Genomic DNA, 26943 nt, shown 5'->3' on the forward strand with positions numbered 1-26943 from the left:
TGAAACAAGTCTCTAACGTCTAGACTCAGTGTAATCAATATATCCCGGTCTGCTCCGATATTCAGCAATGAGGGGTCCCCACCTGCGGACGGGTCTACAGACGGATCACTGAACGAATGAAGCTCTGTCGGGATATCCGAGTAATCAAATCCCTCAACAACGCCACCATTTGAAGTTTGCTGGCAGAAGTCGATCTCACCCGCGGCATCCGTAAATCCTTGGATGTCCGTCGGCTGGGGAATCTCAAGAGGTGTGTCTGAATAGAATGGCACGCCAGAGTATGTATCCGGGCCTGTCCACAACGAAAGCTGTGGGCCTGTTCGAGATGTAATATTAACAGTTGGTGAGGCTGTAGAGCCAGTTTCCGCTGTTGGGTCACCACTTCTAGCGTTGCTGGGTTGATCTGAGATCCTTTGAGATCCTTCACTCCCAAGTGCTGACTGGCCCGGGCTCTTAGCTTATTGCGACGACGGCCCCTCAAGAGGCTTAAAACGCTCGATGAGACTGTTTAAAACAAGACCAGCCTTTTCGGCCATTGGGTAAGAGTCAGCCATCTCAGACAAAGCCTTCACACAGTCCCAAAAGAGCTGACCATGTGAATCGTGACTTGTAAGCCGGAAGTTGATGAGATGGATAGTTGCGGCGATGAAGGTCATATGGACCCCATTGGGAGTTATTTGCCTGATATCATACAGCTCACGGTAGTCACGAACCAGCTTCGCGATATTGGCAGCAGATATGGCGCAGGTAATTGTAGAAGTTGTCAGAGAGGAATCAGGCGCCTGGGAAAGCTCTTCTCGGGCTTTCGAGAATCCAAGTAGAGGGCGATGGACAAGGATGAGATTGTAGTAGAATTGCATGCTGGAACCAGTCAGAAGGTCGGTCTTGTTATGCAGTTCCGTATTTTTCGGCACTCACTGTAAGACCAACACCGATGGTGGAGTTAGTGTCGAGCTATCTGCTGTGGACCAAATTAGATCGTCTGGCAGGCTTTGTTGCCAATTCCATAGCTGTCCGTGAATTTCGAAGGCGATCTTCTTAAGTCCGTCTTTGGCGCTGTGGAGATGTCGCTGGGCATAGAGACCAAGCAAAGTCCTCCCGCATATTTGACTCAAAGACACGGTGTGTGGAAGAAGATGACAGGATATATACGGCGCGTTCAAAGGCTGGGATTGAGGGGGACCGATTGTGATGTCCCAGTCCATCAGCATCATCGGTCGTTGGCAGTAGGCGCTGTAGAGTCTGCGGTAGAGTGGACGTTAGCTTGGGGAAAGAACGAAACCACGGTCTCCAATAGCAGTGAGGGTTAATGACAGACCTGTCCTCGATGTAGGAACCCCAAAAAGCGACCGATCGATATCTAGCCTCCTCCTCAGTGATCCTTTTGCTCGCCACCATCCTGGAACAATCGAGATGCAGACCAAGCTTGGTCACAACTCGGAGTGCAATTCCTTGACAGAATCAGCAGATGACGAAGTTGACAATCTGAACAGAGCACGTACCGCTGAAGGTCCACCCAAGCGAGCTGTCGACAAAGGTGCCATATCGTGATTCAATCAGAATGGCAGCTTGAGCAGTTGTCACGGTTGGACATTCCATTTCCAGATCGAACAAGGCCCTCGCCCGTGCATTAAAAAGATCGCCCGGAGTCCCTCCAGCTGAGGCGTACCGCTTCACGCCTCTGTCAGTGCTTATAAGAGAGGCTAGCGCTAACATCGAATAGAGCAGACATGGGGTGTAGTAATTTCGGTCACCGATTCCGTTACCGCTTCGAGCAAGTTCGCGATGTCGTAGAAAGATGTCGCGGTCTATGATCAAAAGGTGCGATGCTTGGTACGTCCAGAAAAGCTCCGGAAGGTGAGAAACAATGGGTTCTGGCTCTATAAAGTCCTCAAGGGAGGAGGGCGAGATGTCTTCTTTCTGTGCAAGGTGACGCTTGACATCGCTAAGATGCTTGGGCGATGAAGACTGCCTATCGCCATATGGCAACATGCTTGACGCTCCGAAATAGTGTTCATTTCCATATTTATCTTGGTCTAGATCTCCCGACGGAGGGGTCACTTCGTCCATGCCAATCGGAAATTCTGGGGGGTCTTTCGAGTTCTCCACATGTTCTCTCGAGCTTACTGAGCTCCCCGAAGCTCCGAAAGAACCGAAACAGCCATCTATACCAGGAATTTCGAGGACTCCCGAACTGGAGTGAGATGGCTGCTTAGGATCAAAGCTGAATGTTGATGCTTCGGGTGGTAAGTCCGCATCCGAGCCAGCACGCGAGCTTAGACAAGAATATCTCATCTGCAAGGGGGCTCCATCAGAGCCCGAGGCTTGCTGAGCTGACAGGATTGCAAGCTCGCGCTCAAGCATTGCGACGCTAGCCTGGAGCGGCTTGACTCCCTGGCGCTGTTTTCGCTTGTCGTCCCCATGTGAGCGCAAGTCACATTTTTCGTTTCTCTCACGACAGGTGCTGCAGGATTTCGTCGACCCGAAGACTTGTTTCGAAATGTCGCATCGTCTCTTTGACTTCTTGCATTGATGACATGCGAAGCTGGCGCGGCTGGTGTGCCGGTCTCGTTTTTGGGGTTCCAGTTTGCTTGTCATCCGGAACGAGCGCTCTCGGTCGAGGAAATCGGTCGAAAGCAGCCTGCGACTGGAGATCAGGGCAACGAGAGCAACAGATTGTCTCTAGATGCGAACGACCCCGCCATCGCCCAGTGTCGTGGTGTTCGCGGGGTGCAGGGCGATTGAGCAGAGGTGGCGAGCGGGTCATCGGAAGTTATTATCCGCTCCAATATATCGAGCATACTAATTGGCTCTGTGACTTATTAGTTGGCGACCCACTATCGGCCAGAATTTCCTCGTTCACAATCACCTCGGCGCAAAAGGGCGCGAAGGGGGTTGATGGCTTTAGCATGACGGGGGACGTCCACGGCTTTTTTCAAGGGAAAGATGGAGGAGCCACTAGAGCATGTAAGAGCTGTTGCGGAATATCTTTTTCCGGTTGCAGATCACCCCAAAATAAGGCTTGCTAGGACTGAATGCTCGCGTCGTTTTCGTATTCATTTCACTCTTTCGTTGTGGTGTAGATTACTGGTCGCCACTAACATGATCCTACGTGTTAAGATTGTCACCCAACAGAACAACATATCATAGACTGGAACACAATCTCAACCAAACATCCACTGTAATTAATCAAGGTACGGCTTAGGCGCAATACCCTTCAGGATCCCCTTGATCCGGAGAGACAACTTCTTAGAATGGTACCGACTGTGTTGCAGGGAGCCCACCATGAACCAGAGGTTATCAACGCCACTCAGCTTCCAGGCACCATTGAACTCCCCCTCCTCATCTATACCCCAGATTGGCTTGCACTGGCCAGCAATCTCATCGCCGAAGATCTGACGAACAGACTCAACTGTGCTAGAGAACCCCGTAGCCAAGATGACCAGGTCATATCTTTGGGCCCGCTCGCCATTCAACACAACGTGGTCTTCAGTGAGGCGAATAGGGTATCCCTGCTCAATCTTAATTTTGCCGTCTATAATAGCACCACAAGCACTAGCTTCGAAGTAGAAGCCACCGTTTCGCGTATTGGCAAGGGTGTGAGGACCTGTGTCTCGCTGGCCTCTCCACACCTTGAAGCCGGCTTTTTCCATCTTTGAAATTAATTCGGCATCTGCGTCCCAGATGTCCTTCGCCGTTCGACGGAACAGCTCCTCAGCGGGGCCAGTAGGAAGAGCGTAGGCAACTCTATCGGAGGTGTCAATGTCCGCCCGTTTCTTGCCTTCGGGGTTGTATACAGGCGCGATCATCTGCGCAGGTCTTAGCCTTTTGTGAAACTGGTCACTGGTTAGAGAACATACTCTTGGGACGGACTCATCCAATGACATAAGATATGTGGGAGACCTCTGGAGAAGAGTGACGTCGATACCCCTCCGAGCGAAGTCGTACGCAGTATCAAATCCCGATGAGGATGTCCCAACTACCAAGGCCTTCTTGCCAACCCACTCACGGGAAGAGTGGCGATGCGTCGAATGTTTCACCGAGCCCCGGAAGCTATTAATACCGGGAATATCCGGAACAAATGGCACACCAGCAAGCGAAATGGCCAGGACAACGTGTTTGGGGTGGAAGATGCGTGTGTACTTTCCACCGCCAGTACCCCGTTGTACGGTGACGTACCAACCTCCGTTGGTGTTCTTCTCGGTGGAAATGACATTGGAGTTCGTCCAGCATGTCAGTTCAAGCGCACTCGCATACCACTCGTGCCAGTCGGCCATCTTACCAGCCGGAGTGTAGGTGGGCCAGTGCTCAGGGAAGGGAAAGTAGGGGAAATGGTCACCCCAGTGAGGAAGATGAAGAGAGAGATATTCATATCGATTCCGCCAGTTGTCACCAATACGTTGGTTGCGCTCAACCACCAGGGCAGTGACGTCCAACGCCTTGAGGCGCGCAGCAATGGCAAGGCCACTGGTACAATATTAGCATAATTGCGACCAGTTAAGTCATACACCTGCAACAGCTCGCTCACCATTGACCGCCGCCGATGACAATAACATCAGGCTCAACCCCTTCCAAGTTGTCGTCCTCGGCTCGTTGGCTATACCACGACTTGTCGCCAGTCATATGGTCGTCCCCAGCTGGGACCTCAGGGTGACCGTTGAGGCCTTCGATGACGGTGTGGAGAGACCAAATCCTGTAGCCCGACTTGGTATTGACGAGGTTCAGGGCGCCACTGGCACTAACAAGGTCGGTATGGAAAGAGAACATGACCTGAAGCCAGGAAAGGTCTGGATAAGGTCTCTCAACCGAAGGCATGGGGTCAATGAGCTCGAAATTGCGGACAGGTGTACGCGGAAACAGGTCGGAAGCCGCTCGCTGGATACGGCCTGGAGTATTGAATGATCGATAATCCCAACTGAACACCAGCTTGTCTCTCCAGACCCCTTCTTAGGTCAGCTCCGTTGTTCACATATGCAAAAAAAAAACTTCTAACTCACCGTTGTCTAAGAACAGTTCGGCAAAGGCCTTGGAGTCATGTCTCTCGATAATTCGCTCCAAGTCCTTCAGAAATTGCTCAGCAGTAGCGTTCTTGTGCTTCTCATCCTCGGCGCTAAAGTCCAAGATATCTGCGCTTCCGATGGTTGGAAGAGGAAAATCGTACTTAAAGTCATACATGAAATCGTCGGAAAGCGGCGGCTTTGTAAAAGCATTTTTGTAAGTAAACGGCGCATTCTTCACGTTGTCGATGTCGCTCTGGGTCGTAGCCCCTGTGCCGTTCACAACAGTCATATTATAGGGCTTGTTTGGTGTAGAAACCAGATTGATTGTTATAATGGCTCTCTACTGCTTGTGCGAACGCATATAAAACAATCAGGAGGCGGAAAATTGGAAAATGAGCTACCAAAAGTCCGATCAGACAGCAGTACTAAGTACCGATTTTCCGGGCCCAGATGACACAAACAACACCTGACACAGTGTATGACATGTTAGCTTCCCATGTTCTAGCTTCCATTTGAGCCGATCAGAGCGCGTTATTGGCAAACGAAACACATGCGGAGTGTCGACGATTCTTGGCAAATCTACATGTTTCTATCCACGCTTGACAGCCCAATTTCTGCCATCTGGGGAAGATACGGAATTCTTGAAAAAGCCCAGATGAAGAGACTGCCAGGGACAAGTTTCGAATCATGGTTTTGACAAAAGAGAATGAACTTCATGAGAGCCTACGGCTCTACAAGCGTACATGACTTCGGAATTCAGGTATTGATTGGATTGACAGTACTCCTTGGAAAAGCATCCCCGCGAATTGACATTTGTCGCTAGACACAGGAAACAATATCGCTTCGGAATCTAAGAACAAGGATGCAGTCGGGAAAAATTGCCCCTCTCGCAGCAGGGGGGATCGAAAGAAACAACTCCAGTCCAAACCACAGTTGCTAATCCCACTAAGGGGCTCCACACTCTCGCCCTGTTGTCTATGACGTCACACATTGGGATTTCGAAGTCAACTAGGGGCGATTGTATGTAGAAAACTACGTGAAATATCACACTACGTTTCAGAAGCCCCCGGTGTTCAGCAGAGAACGCATCGCTAAGGAAAAGAAGACTAAATCCATTGATAATGAAAGTTCAATCGCGTAGCACTATTCAATTCTTCTACGTCAAAATGCCGACGATGAAGTCCTCTTCCCGCTGGGACCAGGTCGTCTTGAGTCTGCCTATGTTTGAGTCTCGTATGACGAGGCCATCGTGGATAGACTCACGGAAGAGGCTGCGACTTGTCGACTCGGATGAGAATCTTGACATGCCTTTCCTTGTTCTTGATGAGCTCATGGATACCGTTCTCTTCAAGATCCTCCAGCTCAATGCGAGAGGTAATCATTTACTCAATGTCCTTTCCCGTAATAGCACCCCGGTAAATGGCGTCCAGCACAGACTCGAAGTCTCCCTGAGAGAAGGAGAGGTCCGATTTGATGGTTTTGCCGTAATAGAGAAGCTCATGCATGTCGACAATAGCTTGGGGACTCGTGAGACCTTAATGTGTATACTAGAATCTTGAATAACTCACAGGCTTGCTCCATAGGGCAATATTGTAGTACATGCCATATTTCCGAATGGCCTTCACGCCTTCGGTAATTGTGGCTTGAACTCCGGAGGCGTCAAAGGCAAAGTCAGGACCGACGCTAACAAAGATTATTACCAGCGGATAGGAAAGAGCGGGGATCAACTAACCCTTGGCAAACCTCCTTAGCACGAGCAACGACATCGTGGTGGGTGGGATCGAAGGTATGAGTGGCACCAAACATAGCCGCTTGTTTATGTCGCGCCTGGGATGGCTCCGAGGCCAGAGTCTGTGTGATGCCTTTCGCCTTCAGGCAGATCATCACAGCAAGACCAATGGGACCAGCACCAAAGACGATCGCTGACTGACCCGCTCGGATACCCGAGTTTGTCACCGCATGCCAGGCAACAGAGAGTGGCTCAATCAAGGCACCAGCTTCGAGGAACACACCAGGTGGGAGGACATGGCAGACGGATTCGGGGATCACGATACTCTCACAGAGTCCGCCAGGGTTGGCTGACAATCCCAGAAACGCGGGCTGGTCACAAATATTACGCTTCTTGATAGAGCAAGCATAACACTTTTCGTCCGTAAGCAGGCCTTCGACAGCGACTGTACTGCCAACCTTCAACCGGGTAACGGATGGATGAATTTCTGTAACTGTGCCAGAAAATTCATGGCCAAGGGTAATAGGCATCTTGTCACCTGTTAAAGGATGGGGATTTTGCTCGGTTGGTGGGACCACCGGTCCATGGAGATATTCATGAACGTCAGTGCCACAAATACCGCACCACGCTGGGGCAAGACGGATCTCTCCCTCCTTTAGAGCACCTTCTTGTGGAATGCTCTCCAGCCTGATATCCTTGTTTCCATAATAGCGGAATGCCTTGACAGTGCTTTCGAGCTTCGCCATACTGGCGGTGTGAAGAAAGTAGGGTAGCTTGGTGGGTTTGGCGTGTTACTCTCCCTTGGGGGTGCAATGATACAGCTCAAATAACCAAGACCGAAAGCGTTGTGCCCAGTGGAAGTCTAAGAATGATTTGAATCAGCAAATGTACCCATCTAAGCGGAAAGCCGGCGGTCATAACCTGCGAGCTTGAGAATATGACCTTGGTCGGATGATTATTTTCCAAAAGCGTAGTACTTTGTACCCCGATGTAATGCTGTATCTCACATCATTACTCTCGAGACTTCCGTCATGCTTCAATGATTCCAGAGGGAATCCTTCCAAGGCAGACTCAGCATGGAAACTTGACTTTACTATAAATGAATAAAGGCTCTTTTTGGAAAGTCAAAACTAAGATATCGCATATGAACATGTCTCTTCACTAAAAGATGACGACAGAAGTAAAGCCATCGAAGAACAATTTTATATATTCAATACATGCTCAGACACATGAGGGTTGGTTATTGTGTTCAAGTGTACATCGACAAGGCTACCTGTCTACTAATCTACATGCACAACGCAGTCCCTGCCCAGACGGATAGTCTTGGGAGGACAAAAATGCCATCGTACATGTGGGTGGCTATCGATTTTCCACTTTTCCGCCTGCGCTAAGCGTAGAAGACATTCATTTGCTAAAACAAGTAACTTCGTTTCACATACCTGACCGAGCCTTTCAGAGTTATTATACAGGTATTTCCTCGCTGGAAAACGCTCAACCAATGCCCATGCTTTCGTTTTTCGTGCAATTTCTTCCCTGTGGGTGATCGAGCGCCAAGGTGAGACAGATCGAATGCAAGGACTAGCATTCCTTAGCGTGGCAGCCTAAGCCTGAGCCTGAGCCCACTCGCCCTGTCTTCCACATTCTCCAAAAAAAAAAAAAAAAAAAAAAAAAAAAAAAAAAACAAAAAAAACAATCAATCTCCACCATGGCTTCGTCCAAGCCATTCCCCACTCCTCTGATCATTCCGCCCAGGAGCAACCAACACACCCATACGTTTATTCTCCTGCACGGCCGCGGCAGCAACGCTGAACAGTTCGGTTCGGTCTTTCTTGAATCCACCGACATTGCGCGGCGTCTTCCAACCGTCAAGTTTATCTTCCCTACGGCTAAAAAGCGTCGCTCCACGGTGCTTAAACGAATTCCAATACGTCAGTGGTTCGATAACTATTCTCTCAAGAATCCCAACACTCGAACTGAGCTACAGGTTGATGGGTTAGAGGAAACTAACCGCTTCCTGAGAACATTGGTTGATGATGAGGCACGGTTATTCAAAGAATCGAACTCCACCACTGAAGATGTATACAGTCGTATTGTGATCGGTGGCCTGAGTCAAGGTTGTGCGGCATCCATCTTTGGTCTCCTGGGAGGCTTTTCCGGACGACTTGGGGGTTTCGTGGGCATGAGTGGGTGGCTGCCTTTTGAGAGCGAGATTGTTGAGTCGTGGAACTTGGACGTCGAAGATGATGGCCAGGATGATAATGACCCCTTTGCTCATGATGATGAGGATGACGGCGAAATTCCTGCTTTTATCAGGGCCCTGAATCATGTTCGGGATGTCCTCGATTTACCACCCTTGCAACACGAAGGAGGCACTAGCTTGGAGGATGTGGTCCATTTGCAAACCCCGATATTCCTAGGTCATGGATCTGCAGACCCAAAAGTATCAGTCAATCTCGGACACCGAATGGGATGTGTCCTGTCTGATTATTTTGGGATGGATGTGACGTGGAAGTCATATGAGGACTTCGGACACTGGTACAAGGTACCAGATGAGATTGATGACGTGGTGAACTTCTTGAAGGAGAAGGTCGAAGTTCCATCTGTCGATTAACTCAGGGTTACTCTCTTTACAATCTCAGGACGGAACCTGGTCGATGCCTTGCCTCCTATGAATCATGTCCAAACCCCGCCGGGGTCCTTATCCACTAGGAAATACGAGAGAGCCTATCCCAGATATTCCCTTTGTCGTCGACGATTATGCTCCAGATTATGATATCATGGTCCCATATTCTCTCTCAAATACTTACCACTGTTGATGAAAGTGCACTCCGAACAGGGTTTGGCTGGCACAGGTTATTCTTCTAGACTATTTCCTTTTTCGGCATTTTGATAACTCTCGCTGTGTGTTTGATAGAAAGTAAGGAAAAGCTCCCGCACCCGGCGCTCCCGAGCGGTTGTAATGCTTGTATTAAGGTTTGAAGATCGCTAGACGAGCCAGGCAGTGTTTCAAGTTCCAGACGAAACGTGTTGTCTGCATTTCAGAGCCATCTGTCTAGCGTAAATGGCTTGGGTCTCCTTGCAGCGGGTAAACTTTGTTCGGTGCAGAGTAATGAGTACACCGCTTGTCATGAAGACGGTGATCATTTTGTGATAGGACACTTCTAACACGTTGATGAACAAATCATGTCTTGAATGAGAAGATTCCATTGATTCCTAGCTATTTATACATTGACTTCTACCTTCCTGGCTTCGACCCTCTTTCGGTTGACTGGCAGTATGCACTCCCAAGTATCATTTTCAATCTATTTCATTTGATTTCTCCTACAATTTGATCTCTCTCCTCCTCGTTCCTTTCTTCTCTTCTCCTCATTTTCATTTTCCTTTTCCATTGTTCCTTTTCATTTTTCCCCCTCCTTTTTCGCCCCGAGATTCGTCACGTCCGATGATGCATGACAAACCAGTGAGCATCGTTGCTATTCTCTCGGCTGCAATTGCCCAGGACAAGTACTGGGAAAATGCCTTTAAAAAGGCCGTGGCAAACGCCCAGATTGAGGCCCCAATTGCAACCAAGAGACACGGCATCACCTCTCTCAACGGGTTTTACACATTCCTAAGCAACCTCTTAACATGGGTGCCTGTGGAAAACAGCACCTCAGGCGAGGTCCTCGAGAGGCTAATGCTCATTCACTTCATTTTCAACCAAAAGCCCATATACAAACTGCAAAGTCCAATCCACCCCTCCACGGCAAGAGCGCCTTTGTCCTGGCTCTCTCAGTGGATGATAGTCTACGCAAAATGCCTAGGTCTCTTTCTCGACACACCAGACTCCCTCACCGAACAGTCGTTGCAAACGTTCAGAGGATCACCACACTATCGACTTGAAGACTACATCGAGCCCGAAGGCGGCTGGAAGAGCTTCAACGAGTTCTTCGCGCGACAAATCAAACCTGATCGTCGCCCGATAGCCGAAAAAGAAACCCCGCCCACCATCGTGAGCCCTGTGGACTGCGGATTTGCGGGCTCCTGGCCAGTGGACGATACTGGACGCGTTACCTTCAAAGGAATCCCCTGGGAGATGACCGAGCTCCTCCAGGACAGCCAATACGCGGACGAATTCAAAGGGGGAACATTCATGCACTTCTTCTTAACGACTACCAATTATCACAGACAGCATGCGCCGGTATCCGGGCAGGTCCTAGAGGCGAAGACAATCCAAGGACAGGTCTTTCTGGAGGTCACTCCAGCGGAGGGATCATTGGAATCACGAAGGAAGAGCAAGCCTACGGGAAGCTCGTTGATCGCTGTCGATGGAGAAGGCTTCCAATGGTGTCAGACGCGCGGCCTCGTTGTGCTTGATACCCCGGTGGGCCTGGTCGCAGTTCTACCTGTTGGGATGAGCCAGGTGTCTTCTGTGAGGTTTACAGTTCGTGAGGGCGATGAGCTACGCAAAGGAGATGAGATGTCGTTTTTTCAGTTCGGTGGGTCTGATGTCGTGCTGGTCTTTCAGCAGTCGAGTCATGTGGAAACTTTTGTTGATCCTGATCAACCGCTCAAAATGGGCGAGAGGATCGGAAGGTCTATGGCATATTAAGATAATGGTCCGTTGAAAAGCCTTGACGGCCTCCGTTGTTGTCTTTTCCTTTCTTTTCCTTTTCTTTCATGTGCAATGTTTTATAGGAGCACGAGCGGCGAGACCACAGGGTCAGGGACCAGACCGGCCCAGTCTCCGTAGATGTAAGCACTCAACTATATGTTTAGGGATGATGCATAAAGTAAATATTTGAAAAGGTTCTAACAATTAATTCTCTAAACTCCTGCTACTATCAACAAATAACATGTAACTTTATATCACAGGCTCCTGGTTATAATCCTCATAAGATGTTTTCTGTTTAAAGAAAAGCCCGGAACTCACCACTTTTCACCCTTCAGCTTACTCTTACTAGTCGCCAATTGTCCAACCGAAGAGATCGTCGAGCTCCCCAAGATATCGAAAACGGCGATATCTGCCTGCACCTCCTTGGTAAACCAGCTCCGCAGTTCCACCGCCACCAACGAGTCCACACCATATTGGTGCAGAGGCTTGTTAGCATCGAGCTCAGGCATAGCGATCGAAAGCGCCTTAGAAAGCTTGGCCGTAAGTGCTTGAATAACCGCCGCGCTGGCCTCTGCAAGTGACTGCGCCTCTCCCAACATAGCAGCGACATTGGCACTTTCCGCTGAAGAGCCGGTGTTGCTACCCGCTCCGTTCCGCGGAACTAGCCGTTGGAAGAGCGGCTTGTCAATCCAGTAATCGACGTCATAGTTGATCTTCTCCACCCGGGGTGCCAGTCGGAGAGCAGTCTGACAGGTGGATGCTGTGTAGGGCCCCGCGTGTGGGTCACAGTAAATATCCAGCACGCCATGCATCTCCGGCTCAGTGATGACGACGAAGGGCGAATTGTTCAAGAACTTATCCGCTAGTTTTGCGTCTTCGACAATGGCACCAGTGAAACCAACGGCACCCAGATCCAAGGATGTCGCTTTTTCTCCGAGCCCGACACGATGGCGCGCCAGGGCGTCTTGGAAACTGTTGCCCGCAGCATAGTTGGCCTGGCCTTTGCTTCCGACAAGGCCGGTGATGGACGACAACATAACGAAGAAGTCCATGCCGGGGGGAAGCTGCTGGTGAAGGTTCCACGTGCCCTGGATTTTGGGGGATGCTGCTTCCTGCCAAGCCTGGTGGGTCATCGACCCGAAACTGGAATCCCGCAACACCATCGCGGCTTGGATGCATCCCTTGAACGGGGGCATGCGTTCCTGGCACTCGGATAAGACTCTGGCCAGGGATTTCTCATCTGCCACGTCGCAGCGCGGTATCATGACATTTGCGCCCTTGGCGGAAAGCTCTTGCAATAGCTCAGCGGATTTGGGACTGCGGGCCCCGGAGCGTGAGAGGAGCAGCAAATTGCGCGCACCCCGGTCAACCAGCCAGGTGGAAATTGTACGTCCGAGGCCTCCGAGCCCACCCGAGATGATATACGTGCCATTGAAATCTAGGGACGTGCTGGGGTGAGTGTTCAAGACGGTCTAAGAAGGTTAGTGCCGTTTCAGAGAGGATAGAGCAAATAGAATGGGGTGTCCTACCTTGACTTGATCCTTTCGCATCTCAATAACTATTTTGCCAATATGCTTTCCACTCTGCATTGAACGGAAGGCCGACTCCATGTCGCCAATACCGTAAAGCTGCACTTCTCGTGCTGGCTGAAGCTTGCCTTCTGCCATCATCTTGAACACAGAATCCAGCGCCGTCGCACATTTGTCTGGTCGGTCATTCATCATCGAAGCCAGATTCACCGCACTGAACGAGACATTGTGGAGGAATTGGCCCATTGGAAGGCAGTCGTTGGCTAGAATATCTTTGATCCCAATTTCTATGAAGCGACCATACGACGCGACGCACTCCCAGGAAGCCTTCAGGCTTTCGCCTGCTAAGGAGTTGAAAATCACATCGATACCCCTACCATGGGTGCGCTGCTTGATAGCGGGAGCAAATAGTGTAGAGCGGCTTGAGAAAATGTGCGACTCTGGAAGGCCGTACGTGTCCATGAGAAATTGTTTCTTCTTTTGAGACCCCACCGTTGCAAAAACCTCTGCACCAAGGTTCTGTGCGAGTTGGATTGCGGCCTGCCCAGTGCCACCTGCGCCGGCATGAACTAAGATCGACTCGTTGGGGCGCATACGAGCGACGTCGTGGATCGCAATGAAGGCAGTGGCAAAGTTGACAGGAACAGCAGCAGCGTCGCCGAACGCAACAGGCCCGGTCTTGACCACAGCCTCAGCTTCTTTGACGCGGATAAAAGTCGAAAAGCAGCCCGTGTAGAGTAACGCAACGGCGTCGCCGACCTGGAAACGCTTGCATGCATCTCCTATGCGAGAAACGACACCAGAGCATTCAAATCCAGTGTGGGGTGACTTCAGTTGTCCGACTGCAATGAGCACGTCGCGGAAGTTAACACCAGTACACTGAACCTTGACTTCGATCTCATCCGGTCCCAAAGGCTGACTTGCAAGCTCATCTTCTATGAATTGGAACCCACCAAGTAGGTTGGAGTTGGCACTGTCGAGCTTAAGGGGGACACCGCAATCGAAGCTCTGTACCTTGCTGTGCGTCGAACTTGTTCGAGAGGACATTTCCTCATTCAATGAAGGCGGAGCCACCAATCGGGGAATATGAAGCACGCCGTGATCCTCGAGATACTCCGTATCGATGTCTTTGTTGTTTGCCGAGGCCTGGAGTAGCAAATTGATCACTTTGGTTGTTTGGTGGACCAGATTCTGTACCTCACCAACTTGGTCCAGTGACAGTACATAGCAATGCTTATCATTCTCAGCGGAGACCGCTCGCAACAACCCATCCACCACTCTATGCTGAGGACTCGACGTCAACAAACCACCACCAGAGTTGATCCACAACACATCAGCGCTTGAGCACAGTAAATGCTGCAACGTGAAGAATAGTTGAGTCTCCATTTCAGGCAGTGTCGGGCGTTCCAGGTCAACCAGGAAGATCCGCAAGGATGGTGTTCCCGAGGCTTCCGCCGGAACGTCCTCAATAGGCAAACAGCTGACTGATGTCTTGGTGAGCGGCTGACAATGAGCTGCCAGAATCTCAGCTGAACTGGTCTGTCTGGGCGAGGCTTTGCTGTAATAAATCTCGATATCAGAATTGCACTTCACTGGCTTCGTCTCCTCGACAGCAGTTGCAACCAAAACGCTGCATTCCCAACAACGCGAGTCATCGTAGTCCCGGAGAGCTACATCCAGTCCGGAGAATCCTGTTTCCCGAAGCAAGTCATTCCAACGAGCGTCGTTCACACATGGACCGAACTTGCGGTAAGATTCGGAACCTGTAACCATTAGTAAAAAGCCGGCGTAGATTGGGCTAATCCAAAAGGCACATACTCAACCACCACCCTTCGAGCAGTCCAAAGATAAATGATGTTCGAAGAATGTCATGGGCCGTAAGCTCATTCAGGACAAGCTTTCCACCTCTGCGAAGGAAGTCATTAATTAACATATCTTGAGCTTTGGAGGAGCAAGAGGAGATAATAGATACTTACGGCTTCAATAGCCTGCGAGCATTGATCAACGTCTTCTTGAGATCATGCGTGGCGTGGAGTACCTAAATTATTCGTCAGTTGTTATCTCATGTCTCAAGCAACGCGGAATCTCCTGGCATACCAGCGATGCGACAACCATATCGTATGTCCCACACTCAAAACCTTGATTGCCAGGGTCCTGCTCAATGTCAAGTGAGTTGAATTGAACACGATCTCCTTCAGCCCGGAACAGGTCCTGGGCTTCACTGAAGAACGAGCGGGAGATGTCAGTGAAGTCCCAGCGGGCATATCTCCGCTCGCTGGATTCATCATCGGTGCGACCAAGAAATCGCATGATGATGTCAGTGAAGGATCCAGTGCCGGCGCCAACCTCAATCACCCGCAGGGAGTTGTTCTGATTAGATAGAATGTCCAGGTATGCGCCAAGTCGGTGGACCCCGACCGTGTCATAAAGCTGGCGGGGCAGAGGTTAGCAAAAGCTAAAGAAATTGGGATGACGCAACGTACAGATTCAAAGTAAAAGTCCTTCAGCTGGTTTCCCTCGAACAGGAAAGTCAACGGATTTATCTCGCCGCTAAGAAGTTGTGGAAGATGTCGCGACACATTAGCAATGACATATCCTCGGGAATTCGCCTTGGATGTACGCTCTTCTGCCTGTTCAATGAACACAGGGTCCTTGAACCGACTTATCCAGGGCTCCCGGGCGAACACGACTTCGCCATCGTTAAATCGCCTCTCTTGCTCGATCATCCAGTCAACGTACTTCCTCAGATGTGGTTGCGAGGGAGTGTATTCTTGGTTGCGCAATTCTGATAGTGTTTTGAAAACTCGCACAAAGATTGTAAATGCAAACTCTTCGGATACATCACCCAGGTTATAGTTGTCTTGCACTGAATTGGTGCAGAGATCGACCACCTCATTGTTGGTAAGCAGCTGCGGATCCGGCTTCCATTCGAGCTGGTGACATCTGTAGTCTTGCAAGGTGTCTTCTTTGACATCCTCAGTAATTGTGTCACTGACCACATTCATTTGAAGTCCAATGACATCTACTAGAACTTCTTGTAGCTTGTCATTGAATGCACGGATGTCACCAATAATACCGTGGTGAGGGTCATCAAAGCGGGTGGCGTGTGCTCGGAGAAGCTCCGATCTGGGGGTCTGAGCAAGCCGTTCGTGCGAGATCCACATCTTTTTCAGTCTCCTAGGAACGACCGTGGGAAACATCTCTGTTCCAGATTTCGACAGCGTCCAGAGAGCCTGCTGAATGATTGCGTCCAGGGTTGTCGGATGGATTGTTTCATTGCCCTTCTCGCCGCGGCGGATTTGGCCAACAACCTGGTAATCATCGTCGCGGTGGAACGACAAGTTGCTAATCAACTGGAAGGATTCGCCATAGCCGAGTCCACACTTGCATGCAAATTCGTATATCCCGGCATTGTCCATTCCAGAGATGGCCCTGTGTTGAAGATCAGAGTAGCCTTTAGCTTGATAATTGAGCAATTCTCGAGAGATCCGTTCGTCGTCGCTCTGAGGCGAGGACTGATCGGCCGTGCTATACACGATCTGAATAGACCCAGCACAGCATTCTATCCAGTTCTCATCTTCATAACTGCAAAGTCGGAAGTTGAACGAACTCGGGCTTTTCGAAGCGGCATCCTGGATGGGCCGCATATAAAAGCTTGTCTCAACGGCATCTTTATTGGGTGGGATTCGAACTGCGGCACTGAAACTGGTTTCTGTGATATTGAAACCGCTGATGGCCTTGTCCGGCTCGGCCATTTGCTTTGCGCCTTCGATAGCCATAACTAGCATTCCCGTTCCAGGGTACAAAATCGTACCATTAACCTGTCAAAATAGTTAGAGAACCTGTCTTCCAAGTTAGATCGGAGAGCTTAATGGGGCGTACCTTATGGTCTGAAACCCACGGGATTTCAGACGGTCGGATGATGTTTCGCCATTGCGCCTCCAATGGATTCCAGAGTGGCACGGGAGTTCCAAGCAAGTCATTTCGACCGAACCGACGATGACGGACTCCTCTGCTTATCAGGTTGTGATGCCAGTAAGACCTGGAGTGGTCAAATGGATACTGAGGAAGATTTCCCAATGTCTGCGGACGTCTGACGGGGTCCATGTTGACGGAAGTGAGGTCGACCGGATACCCAGCACACCAGAGTTTACCAACTGCAGAGAGCGCTGTCTCAGAGGCTGAAACGTTGCGCACCAATACAGAAACGTAGGCAACTGATTTTTCCTTCTCCACAGACTTGAGAATGTCTTTGCAGGCGCCCTGGAGTACGGCATGAGGGCCCACCTCAATCAAGTGGTGGATCGGCTTCCGCCTGCGATGACTGTAATCCAGTTTCTTGGTCGGGTCGGTCGATGAACCAGAGCAGATCGTTGATAAGGCGTCAGAGAATAGGACAGGTGAGACCATATTTCGTACCCAATAACGCGGAATACGAAGTGCCTTGGAATCTATCCAGGTGCCAGTAACAGACGAGACCATCTGGGGCACATGCTTCTCCGTCGCAGAAGGCTTTTCTAAGACACCAAGGGCCTCTTCATACTCTTCCGCAATTTCTTGCATCTGCGCTGAATGATAACCAACGCCTACCTTTAACTTTCGAGCAAACACGTTTGCCTCATCGAACTGCTCTTTAAGAGCATCTATCAGGATCTCGTATCCAGAGATCGTGACGCTCGTCGGACTATTGACGCAGGCAATATTCAAGTTTGCCTCCTTCTCTTGGAGTTTCACCGCATCCAAGTAAGGTGTTACATCTTTGGCAGAAAGAGCAACTGCCAACATTGAACCCTGTCTCGGGCTGCTGGTCTCAAGTCTGCCGCTCAATCTTCCTCGTTGATAAGCTATCTTCCAAGCCGACTCTCGAGTGATCGCGTTGGCAGAATAACTAAACAAAGTCAGTGGGCTATATTGAGAATGATAGCGATAACTTACGCAGCAGCAATTTCCCCAGAGGAATGGCCCACCACCGCGTGAGGAACAATATTCCACGCAGTCAGACAATCAACCAGGGCGACCTGAAGGGCAGTACACATGGTTTGACTAAACTCGGGCTTGTTGACACGCGATTCGGCCTGTGACTTTTGGAACTCATCTATAAAGGTTGTTTAGAAGTTATTTCAATCATTATAAAGCACGATACTTACCAAGAAGATCCCATTCACAGCCCAGGGAAGTCAAATATGCCGATGCTGCTTGAATGCTCTGTAGAAATAGGGGAGTGGAGTGGAGCAGCTCCCGGCCCATGGCAAACCACTGTGCTCCTTGCTATATTTCATCCTCGTTAGCGTGCAACGCGAAGAGAAGGCATAGGGTGCTCGCCTACCCCCGAAAATACCAACGCCATATTTGGCGAGGTAAGCGACCGTTCTGCAGGGGCAAATTTATCTGCAATCGTGGTGAAATCATCCGATGAACCGGCGATGGCGAAGGTCTTCCAAGGGTGGTGAGTTCGTCGACTGGCCAGAGTGTGCGCTAGGTCATGCAGAAATGAAGCACGGTTATCGGATTGGATTTCGGATAGAAATGGTTTCCATGTGTCCTGCAGACGTTGAATGCCCTTTTCATCCCATGAGGACCACACTAGAAGCTTTGATACAGCATTTGCGGGCTTTGTAATACTGGAATCACGGGCCTCGACCCCCTGCGGGAAGCCAGGCTTGCGAACGGTATTGTGGCTTCCTGTGAGATTACGGGATTGAAGGTAGTTATAAGCGTCGTCAAGCACAATGTGTGCGTTGGTCCCCCCAAAGCCGAATGAGCTGACTGACGCCCTGCGAAGACCGTCAGTAGGCCATGGCACTGGACGCTTCGCTATCTGGATGGGCATTAGTACTTGCAAGTAAATACTTTCAGTGTCTTCCATACCTTGATGTTCAGAAAGTCGTCATCGATGCGGGGATTCAGACTTTCATAGTTCTCGCTATTGGGTGGGATGAATCCCTTCTCCAAAGCAAGGATTGCTTTCAAAACCCCTGCTATTCCACTACCCCCTTCAAGATGACCGATATTGGATTTCACAGATCCCCTGGTGCAACGTTAAAACAATGAAGGGATCAGGAAATATTAATGAGTCCTTACAGATACAAGGGATCGTCCGCCGAGCGAACGGATCGAAAGACAGAGCCAATGGCCTTGCTCTCAATTGGGTCGCCCACCGCCGTTCCTTTGATCTGAGTCAGCATGGAGACATTCGACGTAGAGCACGCACATACCCGTTCCATGCGCTTCAAAATAGCGAGTAGAGTCCAAATCAAGACCAGCCTTATGATAGGTTTCACGAATGAGCTGTTCTTGCATTTCAATGCTCGGCAACGTGATACCCGGGGTCTTTCCATCCTGATTCATCGCAGTAGACCGTATGACAGATCTAATACAATCACCGTCTCGGATGGCATCCCCCAGAGGTCGGATCACAATGGCGCCGATGCCCTCACCACGAGCGAAGCCATTTCCACGGCTATCGAAGCTGAAGCACCGACTGTCTTTAGACAGAAGACCTAGGTTACTTAGACTGAGGGTGGTTTCAAGGCTGAGAATTGCGTTCACCCCGAGGGCGATTCCCATAGATGCATCACCGCTCCAAATCGATTTGCATGCCAGGTCAATGGCCGCCAGGCCACTCGAGCAGGCAGTGTCAACGGTGACGCTGGGGCCGGCGAGGTTAAAGAACCAGCTCACACGACCTGAAAGCATATTCGGGGAGGTTCCCGTAGCAGTAAACTTGGGGACGTTCAGCGGGTCGTGGGTAAGCATCGCCTGATAATCATTGGTGGACGCCCCGGTGAAGACCGATGTTCTTGAGCGGGCCACCCGTTCCATGGTGAGTCCCGCATCTTCGAGAGCGCGGTATGATGTTTCAAGGGCCAGTCGTTGCTGCGGATCCATCGCACTGGCCTCAGCCGCAGTTATGGAGAAAAAAGGGGCATCAAAAAGGCTGGGATCTTCGGTGAGAAAGTGACCCCCGCGGTTAGACACCGAGTCTAAGCGGTTTGGGTCCGGGTTGTAATGGGCGTCAATGTTGAAACGGTCTGGCGGAAACTCCTTGGATGCGCACCTCCCTTCGATGATCATATTCCAGAATGCATCAGGAGACACCGCTTCCTCTGGGAACTTGAGTGACAGACCTACAACGGCCAGTGCCGGGAGAGGGTCTTGCTGAAATTCAGACATAGTGTGGTGTTAGGGAAATAACTGTCAGAAAAAGATTGTTGAAATTCTTTCTGCTCCAAGAGACTCCGTGGCCGGCCGGCAGAAGAGCCCTTTCTATATGGTCTTCTCTCCGGCTGCACACGACCTCGGTGATAAGCGCGCTTTCATCATCATGCCTTTGAGAATTCAAAGTCGTTGGATCTAAACCCGAGCTTCATTGACCGATGGCTGATCGCTGCTGCAACGGGCCAGATTCCACCAATCCGTTCGGTCCATTGCAGATAGTGCTGCAGTCTCCGAGTCCGATCCGTGTCCATTCCTTTACAAGCTCCCGATCAGACCCATTTGTGGACACAAACGCGCCAAATGATCGTCGCATTCTCGACCAAGCTCCTGGAACGGCGCGTTGCGCCACTGTCCAGACGCTGTCAACAACGCCGATCGCTAGATACATGTGGATGTGGAGGCAAACCCGGCAAAACAGAGCCCATTCAGATGGATGAAATAACCTCCACGATGGTGGAGTAGGGAATGGGAGCTTGGTGTCGAGTCAAGTGCGATCAAGCTCGTGTTGTGGAGGTGAAGAGGAGTTGAAGAGTGGAAAAGTGGGAAAGTGGAGAAAAGCTGGGTGGTTATGTCAGCAGGGCGACGAGGGGTCTTTTGTTCCATCTTTTTTTGGCGGTCATCATACTTTGCGTCTGCCTCGGATGGGCTTAGGATACTTTTTGGCGAGATCCGATCCCAGAGAATGTATACGCCTTCACTTCACAAAGTGTCGAAGAAGCTTTTCCAATTTTGGCTTTCAACCGTGGTTGGCACCGGCCCTTCTCAAAATATACTTCACGCCATGTCGCTAGGATTACAGTCTAAACCCTTCTACTATGCTGACAACACATTAGTAGCTGCGCTTTCTACAGAGTTCAGACTGCGAGGAATTTGTCCCTGTAAGTTCAATCAGATATCACGGAAATATAGTCCTTTTCTATCGCTTTTAAACCTCGACCATGCGCAAATACCCAATTTAGGAAGATGGTCTCGACGCCACTTCCATGCCCTTTGAACAACGAAAATTTACTATTTAATTTCATTCCGAGTGAATGGGCTCTAAACCGAGTGGGATGATAGAGGTGCTAAGCCCTATCGGATTATGTGGTGGCGGGACTATCGGTCATACAATAGTCATGATCTCTAGGTACGGAAACTTCCGATAGGACGAGTCCATTATATGGAAGGTTTGTTATCTCGCCATCGTTTTACTGACCCATAAAGATAAGTTCTATGTTCCTAGCATCCGCAATCATTGAAGGACCACGATATTCCTGGTCTGTGAGGGAAATGATCTGCATAGATTCGGTCTTCAATGAGCACTTGACCATTGACCGTGGAGGCAACGACACGATGTGTATGGGATAGATCATCCATAGCAACGGAACTGTTGTGACCCTCGGACTCCGATCCAGAAGGCAAGCCTTCGATATGTGAATGTCACTTGACGATCTGAGGGACCGAGCTCTGTCAATGACGTGCAAACCACCAATACCATAGATTACGACAGTGCGTTATTTTCTGCCCTTGAAGCTTGTCGATCTCTGAGCTCACGGACTGTTTATCTTGGTCTAGATTAAATTACATCACTGAGAATAGCTATCAGAAGACCTTCCCTAGTGGTGGCCGTTTCTCCAGTGCAAAGGCCCACACTGTCAAGGCTCGGATTCATAAGTTGCTCAGTGCTCGTACTTCTTTTCATCTGAATCCATCGGTTTCAAATCTGCTATTCATTGTTAATCTCACGTCCCTACATCGAACTTTGACCATTCCAACATGCGGTTCTTCTGGTTAGTACACCCTGCACATCTGAAATTTCCCTATAGACTGACAACCGAGAATAGTCTACACGGTACTGGAAGCAATTCCCGGGTGAGCTTTTATGGATCCAACCCACAGACGAAAAGAGGCAATATGGGCTAACTCCCTGAGTTCCACAGCTTCTGCAACAGCAGATTGGTAAGCCACAGCCATCTATCATGACTGTCACTGTTATCTGACGAAGAGACTTAGCTGCTGTCCGATACGAGCTCGGAGGCCGACATACCTACGACTTTGTCGAAGGTTGTTTCCCATGCGAGGCTCATCCCGGTATGTAGAAATTTCGGTTGAGCCTGAATTTTCTTTAACATCGTCCAGCGCTCAAGGGCAGTCTGTCCGCGGACGAGCAAGCATTTTCCTACTCTGAGCCATCGGATGCCGCGTCATGGAGACACGCCGTGGAAGGGCTGGATGATTACGTTGCCAACGAAGGCCCTTTCGACGGTGTGATCGGGTTCAGCGCGGGGGCCAGTCTTGCTATATTGTGGCTGCTTTGGCGTCAACAGCAGCAAGACGTGCCTGTCAAAATGGGAGTTTTCTTCTCCAACGCCATTGGCCCTGACCAGCTAAAGTCTCTTGGGCTGGGCGAGACGGCAGAACTTCAGCTCTCCGCCGAAGATTTGAAGATTCCTACGGCGCATATCTGGGGAAGCTGTGATGACTGCGAGGGCCGGGCTAATGCAGAATGTGGTTTGGGAATCTGCAACCCGGATAGAAGATCCATGTATGTCCATGGTAAGGGCCATGAAATTCCCACCTCGGCAGATGATACTATCGGCATGGTGAAAGCCATTGATCGGGCAATTCTACGTGCCGGTGTTGTTTAACGTTGGCCGGTGACGGGATGGGGCGAGCCGAGAGGACATAGGGCAAGGGGGGATAAGATTCTACAGTCAGTGGAAATTGTCAATTATCTATGATGAGTTTTATCAGTGTCAGATGAAATGCTAACCCGGGCTCATAACTGTCAGATGGGGTAGGTAGGTCACGTGGGTTGAATAGAAATTTCAAATGGCTTGATAGAATAAAGGAAATCGATCAGTCAGATGAAGTAAACAGTTCACCTGGACCACCTAGATCTGAAATAGATAGACCAGAGGTCCTACCATTCGCTATGCATGTAGATAGATGAAATTGATTGAATGAATAAATGAAATTCAATTAAATGAATTAAGTGGGTAAATTAACTTGATAAAAAGAATGAATTAATGCAGGTCATTGACTGCATATTTATAGACAATTGAATCAGGGCTAATTTAATCTGGCCCTAAGTAAATATCGCAAATATGAAATTATCAGATCTTTCTAGGCCTTCACCTGTGAGTCATATTATTAATCTAGGCCTTTAAGATTAACCTCATAGATCATTATTAAATTAATATTTAATTATTTAAATAATTAAATGATTAAGATTTCATGATCAGAATAATCAGAACAATCGAGATTCAACACATAAATTATAATAAAATCATTTAAATAATATCAGAATAACCAGGGTAGCAATATTTACTTTATGGCTTATAAAATGAATAGGCGAGACATTCTAGACCCTTTATATTAATCATCTAAACAAAGCTATTGATCGCAGTGGTTAAAATAAACTTTTAATTTCCTTAATAGGAAATTCATCGAATTATGTTTTCTGACTTCTATAGGATTTTAGCGACCGGTAATTTTCTAATTAGGAAGATAAGCTAGTCCAAAATAGGAAATTCTTCAGAGATTTTTCTTTTTCATTTTCCGCTCACATTGAGCTCAGTTTCACCTCACTTTTCTCATACAATTTGGTGGTGGAAGTGAGAGTTCAATAAAGTGAAAGTAAAGTTGTAGTGAATTTTGAATAATTTTGGTTGTGGGGCTAAATCAGGTGATTCTGATGAATCAGGTGATGTCAGGTGACCCCATTTGATAATCAGCAATATGAAGCACAGGTTTCAACAGTCCTGAGAAGTTCTATCGCTTTCGTTCACCTTGTGTAGCTAGACACGCCATCATATCATCCACTAAAACATTTGCTGCTATTTCCGCTTGAGCTTCTAAACTTTTACAGTTCGTTCTATGTCAATGGCTTGTCGTGCTCTAGAGCCCCGCCTTTCATTGTGACCGCCACTATCTATCCATGTTCAGCTGCCACCACGGCCTTTGCCGCAGAGTAATGACAGTGTAACTCTAACACAATCAATCACGAAAGGAGCGTGTCTGCAAGGTATCATGTATAGCAGCTCCACCACCGTATATCCTTTGCGCGGAAGATTACCATGGACCCTTCTCACGCGATCGAAGTTAATTGTCCTAATCATAGCTAGTGTAGTGGCCATCGCCATCATACCCCCCGGCGGTGGGAGTGGCGAAATTGCAGAAGCACCCGGACCTCAAAGGTTACACAAACAATAGCAGCCACAGCTATCGGAGGCAAAGCTTTATTTGTTGATCTAGGAAGCTAAAGTATATGAAAGCAGAAAGCATATCGCTTGCCCCACATGATCGACAATAGGCAAAGTCAGATTTGCTGGCAGTTCGGATAGAATGGCGGCGGGTTTCCACTCGGAGCCGTTACATGGTCGACCGCGGGTCGAGCAGACTTGGTAGATGCTATTTTGGCTTTGGCTGAAGCTTTTGCATGCGCGATTTTGTCTGAGTTCGTAGCCGTGTCGATCCCAGGGTTCTAGGCTGCCGAGGTACCTCTACAGCTCGACACACGTCAATAGAGCTGGGAAGCTTGGATTCGATCGTCCTGAATGGGTCACGTTACGAAGGATCACCGTCAGTGTTGCTTGCTACGATCCTTGAAGAATCGAATCGATCCGTGTTCTATTTGACTGAGATAGACAAGGTAGACCCGTTGCACCTTTCCTCAACTAAGAAGTTCAAACGCCTCTTTGCCACGGTAAATAAGCTACGATGAACGGCTTCACGGAGCTCGAAGAGAAGGAGTCAACATGCTCCACAGAGAAACAGCCTGAGTTCTTCCTTCACGGTGTGCGATTATGGGTTGCCGGTGCTGGGTGAGCTGCCTTTTGCCTGTCAATTCTTACGCACATCCCAGCTGACAAGATCACTTTATCTCATTCAAGTCTGGCTATCTGCATTTTTCTGCCCACGCTCGAGATCAGCATTGTCAGCACCTCATTGATCACCCTCGGAAACGAACTGCATGGATTTGACCAGACTCCTTGGATCCCCAACGCGTATATACTCACCTACTCGGGTACGTTTCACGCATTCCGCCTGTAGAGCGATACTGACTTTCGGTCAGGCTTCCTCATGATCTGGTCGAGATGCGGAGATATTTTCGGCGTGCGCGCATCTTTACTCACTTCTTTGGCATTCTTTGTCGCGTTCTCGGGCGGATGCGGAGCAGTCCAAAACCTGAATGAACTGTTTGTCTTGCGCCCATCACCATAGCCATGAGACCAGACTGATTGGCAATACAGAATAATATGTCGCGCCTTTCAAGGCATCGGTGCGGCTGGTGTCTTTGCCTTAAGTACCTTTGGCTTTTTGCGCTTGATGCACCCGTCGAGATATGGGACCATCGCCGCCTTAGCGGGTGTTATGATATCACTCGGGTTGGTGCTGGGCCCGATTTGCGGTGGTGCAATCAATAACGCGGGCGGCTGGCGCTGGATCTTTCTATTGAAGTAGGCCAATCTCACAGGATAACCAGCGTCGCATCATGCACATGCATACTGACACCCCTATTTAACCTCACAGCGTTCCAGCCGGCGCCGTCGCATGGTTATGCATCCTTATCGCAATGCCGTACCACTACCCTCACCCTCCACCGCTAAGAAGTGCTACCAACCCGGCAGGGACATGGATGAAATCATTCCTGAAGAATCAGGGGATATTCCTTCGGCAGGTGGACTTCCTAGGCGCATTCCTCATTTTAGCAGCATCGATGCTTCTGGTGGCTGCACTCCAAGAGGGCACCGTCGATTTCACATGGTCATCAGGCGTAATCATTAGCTTTTTTGTCGTTTCAGGCGCGCTCTGGGTTGCGTTTCTGGCATGGATATGGTTCCTCAGTCGACGGTCCTGGGCGATTCATCCTATCCTGCCCTGGCGACTTACCAAGAGTCGGGTATTTATGGGATGTGTCTTGTGAGTCTCGCATCTCTGCCATGACGCTGAAAGTCAAGACACCGAAAAACTCGTACTAATGCATATACGGCTCCGCTCAGAGGATGGTTCTTAACAGGTCCAGCTCTCGTGGTATCCGTCATTGAGCTTCCCCAACGGTACCAAACAGTCAACAAAAGCTCTCCACTCGGGGCCGGCGTAAAGTTGCTCGCATACTCACTCAGCAATCCTGTCGGAGGAATAATAAGCTCAACCTTGATGACCAAATTCAAGGTCCCATTTGTCTATACGCTCGGGGCTGGGTGGGTTCTCCAGAGCGTCGGGTTCTTCCTGATGTCCGAGATTCCCACCACCGTGGATCTTTGGCTCGGCCAGTTCGGGTACTTCGCGATGTTTGGGTTAGGGATTGGAATCACCGGGTCAGCACTGTACATGCTTGTCCCTGAGTCCGTCGACGAACCAGACCAACTAATTGCGATGGGGACGGCAACTCAGGGTCGGCAGGTCGGTGGTGCATTGGGAGTCGCCATCGCCACGACGATGCTGAACACTCATCTCACCGATGGCCTCGCTTCTTTTCTAGCCCCCGAACAGATCGATGCGGTGAAGGACACGGCACAAGCTATTGATAAGTTTCCGGAGGCGGTGCAGATCGACGTCCGTCGGACCTTCGCGGAGGCGTATAACCTGCAGATGAAAATGGTGGGAGGCTTTGCTCTAGCGCAAGTATTGGTTATCGCGATGATATGGAAAAAGCATCAGATTCGCATTGTGAAACCAAGATCGGCGGGTTAGAAATGGCCCGGGGCCAGATGAATTGGCAAATTTTTCATCTAACAATTCGGTTATACGTAGTAGGATAGAGCAATATAAAGTGGTCCCTCCGAAGGATCGTCCTTTGGGTCGCAAGGGTTAACAGCTGTTCGAGGCGGATCCGTACGGGGATTAGTCCAGGTAGCTAAACATCTTAACTCGACTCAAGCTAGCCTG

At 49.6% G+C, this 26943-nt stretch overlaps 8 protein-coding genes across 8 annotated transcripts; 4 read left to right on the plus strand and 4 right to left on the minus strand.

The window, feature by feature from the left end:
* Positions 1–458: 458 nt before the first annotated feature.
* Positions 459–2911, minus strand: P170DRAFT_471414 (Zn(II)2Cys6 transcription factor; the record flags this gene model as incomplete). The annotated part of the gene is made up of 6 exons (XM_024852836.1): positions 459–861; positions 919–1242; positions 1319–1451; positions 1503–2641; positions 2695–2812; positions 2839–2911. 6 exons carry the CDS (start codon positions 2909–2911, stop codon positions 459–461), a joined length of 2190 nt encoding a protein of 729 aa, XP_024706784.1.
* Positions 2912–3185: 274 nt separating this feature from the next.
* On the minus strand, positions 3186–5289 carry P170DRAFT_400377 (flavin-containing monooxygenase; the record flags this gene model as incomplete). Its single annotated transcript, XM_024846325.1, has 4 exons — positions 3186–3809; positions 3861–4467; positions 4529–4946; positions 4998–5289. 4 exons carry the CDS (start codon positions 5287–5289, stop codon positions 3186–3188), a joined length of 1941 nt encoding a protein of 646 aa, XP_024706785.1.
* Positions 5290–6133: 844 nt separating this feature from the next.
* P170DRAFT_487416 (2,3-butanediol dehydrogenase) lies at positions 6134–7454 on the minus strand (the record flags this gene model as incomplete). The annotated part of the gene is made up of 3 exons (XM_024853953.1): positions 6134–6516; positions 6565–6683; positions 6733–7454. Coding segments are annotated over 3 exons (975 nt in total), but the record flags the coding sequence as incomplete, so codon positions are not given.
* A 980-nt stretch (positions 7455–8434) lies between these two features.
* P170DRAFT_461733 (alpha/beta hydrolase) lies at positions 8435–9340 on the plus strand (the record flags this gene model as incomplete). The annotated part of the gene is made up of 1 exon (XM_024852054.1): positions 8435–9340. The coding sequence occupies one exon, from the start codon at positions 8435–8437 to the stop codon at positions 9338–9340; it is 906 nt and encodes a 301-aa protein (XP_024706787.1).
* An 834-nt stretch (positions 9341–10174) lies between these two features.
* P170DRAFT_352901 (phosphatidylserine decarboxylase) lies at positions 10175–11320 on the plus strand (the record flags this gene model as incomplete). The annotated part of the gene is made up of 1 exon (XM_024843945.1): positions 10175–11320. The coding sequence occupies one exon, from the start codon at positions 10175–10177 to the stop codon at positions 11318–11320; it is 1146 nt and encodes a 381-aa protein (XP_024706788.1).
* Positions 11321–11522: 202 nt separating this feature from the next.
* Positions 11523–20025, minus strand: P170DRAFT_453200 (polyketide synthase module; the record flags this gene model as incomplete). Its single annotated transcript, XM_024851343.1, has 12 exons — positions 11523–12795; positions 12853–14615; positions 14671–14759; positions 14829–14890; positions 14950–15282; positions 15336–16673; positions 16735–17740; positions 17788–17947; positions 18000–18120; positions 18179–18720; positions 18762–18880; positions 19064–20025. 12 exons carry the CDS (start codon positions 20023–20025, stop codon positions 11638–11640), a joined length of 7653 nt encoding a protein of 2550 aa, XP_024706789.1. The 3' UTR covers positions 11523–11637.
* A 1800-nt stretch (positions 20026–21825) lies between these two features.
* Positions 21826–22697, plus strand: P170DRAFT_422498 (uncharacterized protein; the record flags this gene model as incomplete). Its single annotated transcript, XM_024847438.1, has 5 exons — positions 21826–21839; positions 21894–21921; positions 21990–22008; positions 22063–22140; positions 22189–22697. The coding sequence occupies 5 exons, from the start codon at positions 21826–21828 to the stop codon at positions 22695–22697; spliced, it is 648 nt and encodes a 215-aa protein (XP_024706790.1).
* Positions 22698–24771: 2074 nt separating this feature from the next.
* P170DRAFT_471421 (MFS general substrate transporter) lies at positions 24772–26748 on the plus strand (the record flags this gene model as incomplete). The annotated part of the gene is made up of 6 exons (XM_024852837.1): positions 24772–24875; positions 24945–25078; positions 25127–25250; positions 25305–25511; positions 25585–25974; positions 26055–26748. 6 exons carry the CDS (start codon positions 24772–24774, stop codon positions 26746–26748), a joined length of 1653 nt encoding a protein of 550 aa, XP_024706791.1.
* Positions 26749–26943: the final 195 nt, after the last annotated feature.

Source organism: Aspergillus steynii (assembly GCF_002849105.1).
Source record: "Aspergillus steynii IBT 23096 chromosome Unknown P170scaffold_2, whole genome shotgun sequence".
Taxonomy (NCBI): Eukaryota; Fungi; Ascomycota; class Eurotiomycetes; order Eurotiales; family Aspergillaceae; genus Aspergillus; species Aspergillus steynii.